The sequence below is a fragment of the Bidens hawaiensis genome, unplaced genomic scaffold (genome assembly GCF_021521415.1).
Source record: "Bidens hawaiensis isolate Kalapana, Puna unplaced genomic scaffold, B.hawaiensis_p1.1 tig00419662_1, whole genome shotgun sequence".
NCBI classification, from domain to species: domain Eukaryota; kingdom Viridiplantae; phylum Streptophyta; class Magnoliopsida; order Asterales; family Asteraceae; genus Bidens; species Bidens hawaiensis.
Window position 1 is genome coordinate 106942 of NW_027504923.1, and position 10650 is coordinate 117591.

General features: G+C 38.1%; 2 protein-coding genes across 2 annotated transcripts; both read right to left on the reverse strand.

Annotated features, from left to right (window-relative positions):
- Positions 1-1024: 1024 nt before the first annotated feature.
- LOC143609478 (protein WHAT'S THIS FACTOR 1 homolog, chloroplastic-like) lies at positions 1025-4964 on the reverse strand. The gene is made up of 2 exons (XM_077084227.1): positions 3712-4964; positions 1025-1867 (listed from the first exon to the last, which is right to left on the reverse strand). The coding sequence occupies exon 1, from the start codon at positions 4962-4964 to the stop codon at positions 3744-3746; it is 1221 nt and encodes a 406-aa protein (XP_076940342.1). The 3' UTR covers positions 1025-1867; positions 3712-3743.
- LOC143609476 (uncharacterized) lies at positions 1169-1717 on the reverse strand. Its single transcript, XM_077084225.1, has one exon. The coding sequence runs from the start codon at positions 1715-1717 to the stop codon at positions 1169-1171; it is 549 nt and encodes a 182-aa protein (XP_076940340.1).
- Positions 4965-10650: the final 5686 nt, after the last annotated feature.

A 10650-nucleotide genomic window follows, 5' to 3' on the forward strand; every position in this document is an offset into this window, starting at 1 on the left:
GCCGTTCAAAAAAATCTATTATAAAAGAAAAGGATAATCTATGTAGTAAAATACTGTATATTCTAATCTAGCACTACAAAAACAGTGTTACACAAAAGAATCCTCTCCACTCCACATCAACAATCCATTATCACATCTCTACACCATAGTCAACATTCCAAATTAGTTGTATTAATTGATGTTAGAATCTGTTCTTGCAAAGGTTATGGGGTCACTGGTTTTCAGCTTTTACCTATGAATACAATACTCAAGATTCCAATTTATATACAAAAAGGATGCAAAAGATACACCAATGACCAATCAACTCCTTTCAAACAAGATACTAAAAAAAAACCTTGAACATAGTCAAGCATCCAATTTGATAAAAAAGACCCACAAGTTGTTCACATAACATAGAAAACAATCGTATCAATCCCCGAAAGTGGAATATTGGTCCACCGAATAAGGTCGGTATGCGACTTTATCACCATACCATTGTCAAGATTCACACTTGGTTATGCGATATAGATGCTTAAATTCATTTGACAAAGGTTGCAGGATGATTGTTTTGAGTTTTGACCTATCAATTTTAACATGGGACCATTGATTAATTTTGATCCATGAATCTGACGTCCACCTTACAAGAAACTCCACTTCGAATAAGGTCGATACCTCAACTCAGCCTTCAAAACGGATTCTGGCATCCGTTTTTGCAGGTAGATCAAAAATCTAGACAGCATACGTATCAAATAAAGTCCTTTATCCGATTTACAAACCTCACAAAACCAAGTTTGCACGGATTAATATTTAACACCCACTAGACTTGCATGCTTGCGAACAAGACCACAAGATCCAATCTTTTCTCGATAGAATTAGAATGCACCCCACTATGAAAGAAGGAATTTATAGCTTATGGTCCAACAGATTGATTCATGATCGGTCCTGTTGCTGCAAAAAGAGCGAGAAAAACAAGAATAGAACAAAACCATGAAAGCTTCATGTCCTCGCTTTATAAGAAAGAATAGAAACGATTTCGAGAAAGCTATGAGCTTTGAATCAATTCTGTTTTTTCTCAATATTTGATGATAAAAGTGTACAAATTCGAAAACGAAAAATACGAACTTTTCTCCATAGATAACTAAATGCATTACAATTATAAGAAAAAGAAAAAAAAAACATAAAAAAATGTTTAAAGCCTAAATTGGGCCCCACATGAGTAAGTTGTATTACACGAACCAGCAACTCGTACAGTGTATTCATGAACGGGTCTAACAAGAAAAGGCGGTAAGCGCCCAAGCAGCTCACAAACGCACTCGTCATCGACCTGAGCTAACCATTTACAGCACTGTTGTTCAACAGGTGACATTTTATGTTTGCGATGACGACCATGAACACGCTTATTATGATGATCATGTTTGTGATGACCAGGCTTGTGCACATGAGTTTGATTCTGCTCGTTCTCGTTTCCTGGTACATCAGCATGTGGATGACCATGTTTATGCCCGTGACTATATGTCTGCTCATGGCCACCAGGCGGAGGCGGTGTAGTAGGAAAAACTTGGTTAAAAGGTGGAGGTGGAGGCGGGACTTGTGATGATGGTAGATACGCACAGGCTTGATTTGCAAGAGCCAATTGGAAATTACAGAGAGGCCGAGGGGCAAAAGGGGGAAGTGGGACCGTACCGACTATAGGGAAAAATGTGAGAACAGCCCATTTAAGAATATTGACAGTGTGCATAGTCTTCTGTGTGAGAAACAACTGTTGTGAAATGATTTGTGTCTGCTCCTATAAATGGCTAATGCTGAGTACATTGTAACATAGAAATTCATCATAAAGTTTGCGTGTTCTTGATAGGTAGGTCTGCCATTGGTTTTAAGTTATATAGAACTGCAACAAGAAAAAAAATGATTAAAGCGAGCATGTCATTCATTCCATTTGCATGATATAGAATATACCATGTTTGGTAGTTGGTACAGTACTGTTTGGTGAGCAGATGTTAAAGACTAAACTTCTTCTAAACAGATTTTGAAAACAAAATGTCCACATATTATCGAGTTTCACCAAACGAGAGAAAACATGTAATGATATAAATATAAATATCACTAAGATTTTAGGTATGCATGATAAGAAGAATGACACCTCTGGTTGGGTTCAAGCTCCATAGTAAAAGGTGGTTATAGTTTAGGTTAGATTAAACCTGAAAAAACGGGCAGGTTGGACCAAGAGGGGTAACGGGTCAGAATGGGCTTGGGTCAGGATGGACCTTTTAAAAACTGATTTTGACCAAAAAAATATGTACGGGTCATAACGGGCTGTTTTAAAAAATGGTCACTTTTGTTCGGTTCAGAAACAGTTTTGACCAAAACGACATACAAATTTTTAGCAACACTTTTAAGCACAGCTAATTGATAGCAATTTTAATTTGAAGATGAGAGGTATAAGCAATTAGTGTTAAATGATGATGCACCGGTTAACATCATACAACAGCAGAATCACATGGCTGCATGGTAATAAGCTGTGCAAAATACCAAGATTAGTTGAAAATTATACAGCTTTTAAATATGATTTACATAAATTAATTCCATATTAGAAGACAATCGAGACTCGGGAGGCAACAGAAGACCCAAATCCAATCAAATCCTTTTTTTTTTAAAAGCCCAAATTAATCAACTATGAATTATGCATCGATAATAACCTAACTTAGGATTTTGATCTTCAAAATCTCCTAAATTAGGGAAAGAACGAAGGTATGTAACAAAAGCACAACCTACTGCAATGATGAATTTAAATGGATAGGGAGGTAACAGTGAAGATTAGGGTTCCTCTTTAGAAGTCAAAATTTGAAATTAAGAGAAGATTTAATAAGGTTTGAAGCTGCAATGGCAGCCTAGATAAAGAAGTTGTGACAGGACGTGATTTACACTGGTAAAACGGAGGCCATGCAAAAAGAAGATGGAGAGAAACGAGAAACTTTATATAACCGCCCAATGTGACTTGCTCAATCCTTTAGCTCTGCCCATCTTGACCCATCCACATATCTCGTTCTCCTTAGTTCATCCCATAAATACCCAATGAAAAATACTAATGACCAACTTAAACTAAAATGTTATGATAAAGATCTATTATGACCCAAATTTTGGTAATTGGGTCACTTTTGCTAGGTCTAGTTTAAATGATTAAAAAAAACATAAATAAATCGACATTCAGCATAAAATGAAACAGTTTAATTTGAAACAAAGTGTATGTCATTTTCTACTATTACTTAAGTGGGCTAAATTTTAATGGAATCATATCATCTTTTACCATTAATCATGGTAACAAGACTACAAGAGTTTTGTGTCATAGACTCATAGGTTCTACTAGTGGCCTACATGCCAAAACCAGAAAGAAAACAATTAATTCAGAATCAATTGTGCTTAACCACATATAAACATGCAGTAGTTCCAGTTATTTTACAAAATGGCCTAAAAACCAAATCTTTTGATCAATCATTGACATTTGACACACTAGTTCTAAAGGCAAAGGTACTCATAGTACTCAACAATTGAACATTAAGACTCAAATTCACAAGTAAATGCCCTTATGCATAACTACAAAACTTAATTGTCTTTAAGTTACTACACTCTACAGTCTACACCTATGGCTGTCTTTTCATCTAACGGGTCATGACACTGCAAATTTGCAACTAACATATTCAAGCACATGAATTTATAAAGTAGGGAGAGACTCACAGCATGATTCGGTTGCAGTCAACAGATAAATTTCAAGAGCTATAAAGCTCTTCACTTTCAGTAAGATCAAGATCATTCAATCTACTCTTTCTAACCGACACCATGCCCGTATCGTCTTTAACCGCTTGTCTCTTAAGCTTCAGTTGTTCTTCCCTCAGCTTATGTCCTTCAGCCAACAACTCAACAAAATTATCGTTAACTTCTAGTAACGGATCTCGGTCAATCAACTCATCACCCTTATACGCTTCTCTCAACATCGCTGTTTTAATCCCACCTTTCAACGACATATAAAAAATTCCCGAATGACGCGTAAACACACTCGAAAACGCATTCGAAAACCTATACTCTTCAGTGAACTTTCCCAATATCGGCACCGGAATTCTTTTATACAACGATAACGATAACAACTCGTGAAACATTCCGACCGTCCTCTTCTCCATTTCGAGAGACGCTTGATCAAAACTCGACGCGTCATCATACGGCGATATGTACGGACGTTCCATCCAATCCCTAATCCACTCCCTCATCTCTTTCTTAATAAGAAAACCCGACGGCAGCTTCCAGTTAAAAGACGGTCTGATCTTTACACCAGTCAACTCCGATTCCTCATCAGCCCGTTTCTCAATCACCGATTTCGCAAACCTCGGGTTCCAAGACACCAACTCCAAATACGAATTCCCAACTAACCTAAAATAATCCGGATACCTCGGTACCAAATTCTCCAAAAAGTCATTCGGAAACCCGAACTCGCGCTTCACATGAACCAACTTATCCGCGCTAACCACATTATCCCTACTCATCATTAACAACTTACACAACTTAGCAACAACTAACTCTTCATTCTCTCGATAAACTATCTCATTTCGATCCAAAACCCGTTGAAGCCTATCACTAACTTTTAAAAACTTAACGGGTTGAGTTTTGGGTTTAATTCGATCATAATACACATCGAAAAGCAACGGGTTTCGGGACAAAAAGGTGTTGACTTTAACCGGAAGGCGTAACCTTTCGCGGCGTTTGTCTAAATACCGAAGTGGGATTACTTGGCCCGGTTCGTTTAAGACTTCTTTAACAACTTTGGCACAGAGTCTCCAGTATTTATCGGTTTCAATTGCTTGGTCTAGGTTTTGGTCTTTACGCCATTTAACTTTTAGACTAGAGATTGAAGCTGTGAATTGAAACCAGACCCTGATTGCAGTTGGGTTTGAAGGTGTGTTGATGTGTGAAGAGATTGTGGGTCGGTGAAATAACATACCTGGTTATTTGAATTTGGTGAATTGAATTGGCAAGTAAAGTTTAGGGTTTTGGTGAGGATGTGAAGTGAGCTAACTCAACAATCGGACCCCGCAAAAGAACCAGTTCCACAGGAATTTGAATTCGGGCTTGGTTTAATCGGTTTCAAACTGAATAATGAACACCAATACGGTCTACGAGTTTAAGTAATTTTTTTAAACAACAAATGTTTATTCTAATCTAGTTTATTCTAATAGAGTAAAATAATTATAGAATGTGTAACTGTGTGGTTATTACTCGCAATTTTTTCCCCTCAAAAACTAACATATATCATATGTCAATGATTATTCATTTTCTTTTACATCTTATTTATATTATATCTATAACATAATTAAATTATTCACTTTTCTTTAAACTCCATTTATATTATATCTGTACAATTTTATAAAAATAAATATTTACATATTATACTACTATACGTTGTTTGAATATATTTCGTAACATATTTGGTGAAATCCAAAAATCAACAACAAACCATGTTTGTTAAATATTAAAAAGAAAAAAATATTAAATATTATTATTATGTGTATATTGTTGAAGATTGTAAATATATAAAAACTCTAATATGCTTTCATTTTTAAAGTAATTATTTTAATCACTAAATTATAAATATATGCTTAAAAGTTGATCCATCTTTTAAAAATAATGACAAAAGGGTCATATTCTAAGGCCAACCTTACTTGTAACGTTGTGGAGAACATTTTGACCTAAAACTTCGGGAAACATCCTTTGGCGGACCTATGTGAAAAGAAAATTTTCAGTATTATATATGTGTTAAAATGTCGTCCGACCCTTGTAAGATCTTGACACCGACCTCTGTGGAATTTCGAGAACGACAGAACGACCCCGTGGAATTTTGAGAACGACCCGAATAAAAAAAAACTTACATAATGTATATAAATATTTATCCATTTACATAATGTAAAAAAAAAACTTAGATCCAGCATTGGAAATATTTTATATTTCCGAATAAACGTCTTTTTTAATATGTTATATTTTCGTATCATATTATATTTTTGGAGTCTGTATATTAGGGTCTTTTGGTTTTCATGTCCCAGACCCTTCTTATTTATTTTATTCTCGGAGACGGCCTTGGTGTTGAGGTTCAAAAAATCTCCCAACGTTGTAAAGTAACGTTTGCTGAAGATAACGATGGGACCAACGAATGAAACCAACCATTGAAGATTGTGTGTGCGCGGTGTGTGGTGGTGGGGTGGGGTGGGGGGGAGTAACGTTTGCTGAAGATAACGATGGGACCAACGAATGAAACCAACCATTGAAGATTGTGTGTGCGCGGTGTGTGGTGGTGGGGTGTGGGGGGGGGGGGGGGGTGTTTGGCGTTTTGGGTGTTTCCCACTACTCTTCGTCTAATATGTTTTAGTAAGATGGGTATTTATGATATTCTAATTTGTTTGTTGAGGGTATATGGTATTTTTGTGTTTTATATATTATATTTTATAGTTAAAATAACAAGCCAATACAGGCCGGGCCTTATGTGTTAGAACCAGTTAACTAATTCATTCTATATTATCACGGTTCATTCTATTCATTTTTTGCCTTCGCACACAAATTTTCTTGGATAGGCTATATATGGCACCTTACATTACATTTCTCACTGGAAACATACAAAGGTCGTTAACACCTACAATAAAACAAAAAATTTGGAAGCTCATTGTGATCATATCTAATTGCTAATCATCGTGTGAGCAAATAAGGAACATGGTACACCTCCATATGATATAAAGTCGTGCCTTTTGCTCTCGAATTTCCTTTGAACATCTCTCCCCGGACCGCTGTTTTATTGTCTTGAACAATGATGAAGTTGGAGTTGCCATGAGAAGTTTACACCAGAGAATTTGTTGAAAGAGGACCTCCAATCCTATAAACATATGCTTACATACATGTCTATATATAAGGCCACCTAAAGCAACTTATATAGACCTTAAATCGAACAATCCAATGGAGCTTACAACTTCCAATACAAATGGTACAAGTCATATTAGCTATGGAAACATTGAATATTTCCACATTCCACACCCTCCAATCCATATCTTTTTATGGGATATCCTTTGTCCATTGGCCAAACTTTTCATCAAAATGATACATCATCAACCTCCTCACCCTTAGCTTCATAATTGCAACATGAATACACTTAAATAAAATCGAAACGTTTGTCATGTACTCGAATGTTTCCTATGATTTTATCATTTGTCATCATCAAAGGATCTAGTATTTGTGGTTGTTAATGTAACATACATATGTTCACAATTTCACATCGTTTTAAAATGTTATCAATAATTTGAATAGGGCTGTCAATTTATGACACGAACCTGTTAACACGACATGACGCGACACGGGTTTTAACAGGTTTGAGTTTGAGCTTAACAGGCTGCGTGTCTTAAACAGGTCGACCTGTTTAAGACATGTTAAAATTCGTGTCCTAACAGGTTAAAGACCTGTTAACATGTTAGTAACCTGTGTAGATTTTTAATTTAAAAATAATATATAAATATACACTCTTAAAGTCCTAAACCTAAAGTCATACTTATATACGGCATTTCACTTATGTTTGTTAGGACCCGCTATTATATTTTTAATGGACGTTATGATTTGTTTATATGGTTTTTTGTTTCTAAGTATGTCATGGATTTGTGGGTTTTTTTTTCATATATCTTAAGGATTGTGGTTTTTAGTTTCAAATATGCTATATATTTTGTAATAACTAAGACTTTTATGCTTGTTTTGAAAATTTTATTTTCATTACACATGTATTATTCATTGTATGTTTAAACATGTCTCTTAACAGGTCTTAACAGGTTAACCTGTTACTAAACAGGTTCGTGTTCGTGTTTGGAAAAAATGACACGATTAGTTATCGTGTCGTGTTAGTGTTTAGTACAACAGGTCATCGTGTTTTATCATGTTGTGTCTTATCGTGTCGTGTCCGACATGTTATGACAGCCCTGACTTCGAAAGCCACTTGTTTTGGGTAACCTGTATTTTACCTTGTCTTGTTGGATTGTTGGTTAATAGGATATCGACGAGCTCTAAATATTTCTGGTGACAAATTCTCACGGTTATAGAAAAACAATGATATGAAAATCTTACACATTCAAAGTGCCACACCATACTTAAAAGAGCTCTACTTAAAATTAGGGTCGGTGAGTAAATGTATTTTGGGAATAAATGTTTCAAACAAGTTAGGTAAAGATATTTGTGCAATAAGAATCGATACATTCATTGTTTTGTTTGGTTACTTACTTGTTGTGGGTATTGCCCTTTAGGATCAAAACAAAATAAATGATTCGTTGACTGTTTTTTAGGTGGATGTTTTTGTGGCTTAGAGATGAAGAAATCCTATGTATACTTGGGCATTTTAGCACAAATCTGACAATGCCATGTGATGCCACGTGTAGATTAGGTACATCTCAAAACCATCATCTAACTAATGCTTGTCTACATTCGTCATTCTAGATTATAGTTTCCATGTAGTATAAGGTTGTATAGTACAACATGGTCATGTTTGAGCATACACCCAGTGAAGAAACACTAACCGGACCCTGGACAGATTACTGGTAACCTGGGGGTTGGATAGCTGTTTCCCACGAGGGGTTGGACCCTGAGAAGATGGTTCTGATAACCTGCAAAACAGACACCGTGAGCTCGTCACTGAGAAGGGGGGGTTCCTCCTTGTGAACACCCTCCGGCGTGAGAATCAGACTAGATTGCTCTTTAAATATAAAAGTATATTAAGAGATTGCTAGAGCAGATATCAGGTATAATATGATGATATAAGATAATGTAATAATGTCTTGAGATGATCATACCATTTGGGGTATTTATAGCCGAAGGTAGGTTTCCAAGGAGGTATGGCCGGCTGCAACAGTGTTCCTGTTCATCAACAGTAGCCTACGCACGTGCCCTGCTGGTAGTTGGTGGGTAGGCAGTGGCTGATAGTGACCAGGCCTGCTGTATACTATTCCCTTTCCACCAACTGCCGGCTACGCACGTGGTATGACAGTAGTTGGTGAGTAGGCAGCGGCTAATAGTGATACAGTACAGGAGCATGCTGCTCGCCATACTGTATCAGTGAGCTGTCGTATCTCTGATCAGATCTTTCGCCCATACCTCGTCAGGTACAGTAAAAGATCCTTCAGTATACAGACTGGCTTATTTGGGCGGGAGTATTCCCCCTCCCGCCTCTGTGCGGGATTGCTCCCGGCTTTGCTCATTCCTTCAGGTGACACTGTGATCGAGAGCTAAGTGCCTTGTGCGTGTAGCCATGCTGCGCGGGTGGCCTTCCCTAATGGCTTGTATCCGAGGCTGCGGGGACAGGCGGAGTCCTTCACCATTGGGAGGCTTTTCCTGCGGGACCAGCTTGCGTACTGCGCGTAAGGACGTCACGTCTCTGAGCATGGTTGGTCCTGCGGATCCAGTTGGTCTCTGCGCAGACGTCCCTGTTTAAGGTGAGTCTTGCGGGTCCAACTGGGCTCTGCTGGGACCTACCTCTTCAAGTCCCCCCAGTCCAATGTTCTTCTCATGCGTGTTTAATAAAGTGAGGTGAACTTTTGGACTTAAGCAAAGGGTTTTGAAAAGGGTTTTGTAAGGTTTTCCATGGGGATTCTTTCCGCGGAAGTCCTTGTCACTTGCAGAAATGCCCGAGTTTCCTGCTTGGTCTTTGGGTATGATGCGGGTAGGTCTGTAACCTCCTCGCAAGTCAGGAGCATTGAGTCCCAGTTGTATGTATTTTCCATGAGGTTTTGGTAGTTTTGAACATAGTGATCAATTATGTTAAAACCACCAATTCCATTCTCGAGCTTCAAACAACGTAGTTCTCGACGTTCCTGCTATGCGGGGATGTTATTTCCGTTTCCGCAAGCATTGCCCAGAAGATCCTTCCTGGTTTCAATTCCCAGCGGAGCGCTAGGTATGTGAAGGGTTTTGCCTTAACACTGTACCAGCGCTCGTCTTACGGTTACTTTACTTCCAAGGTATTCCTGGCGTCAATTCCCTGCGGGTGCTAGGTATGTGAAGGGTTTTGCCTTAACACTGTACCCGCAGCCGTCTTATAGTTACTTGGTTGCCTAGGTACTTGGCTTCAATTCCCTGCGGGTGCTAGGTATGTGAAGGGTTTTGCCTTAACACTGTACCCGCATCCGTCTTACGGTTACTTGTTTGCCAAGGGGTAAGGGGTATTTTCCCGCTTACTTTTTAATATTTTCGAATTTTGAATTTTGAAATTCGAAGAGTTGGTGAAAAGATAAGAACAGTCCAAACCTCTGAAACGTCGTGCGACGGTTTCTTCTGACTGTCAGGACGTGCAGGAAGTTATGGTGACGTGACAGAACATGGTTATTCCAGTCGCTTTTTCTGGCGCGTGGGCACGATTTTTCGGGCGCGTGGCCGCGAAATTACTGGCACGCGTCCTGTCAACAGCTGTTGCCAGCTTGCTTTTTGCCACGTGTCATAGTTTCATTGCACCTTCGATTTCTCTCTCCTCCGCATTAAATTCACCGCATTAATTGCGATTACTATATAAAGGGGGAGAGGGTTATTTGTAATCCATACTTTTCACTCTTCTCTTCATCTTTAAGGCGATTTCCGGCGAATACTCCTTTATTCAATCGAGCATTCTCTCGAAATCGT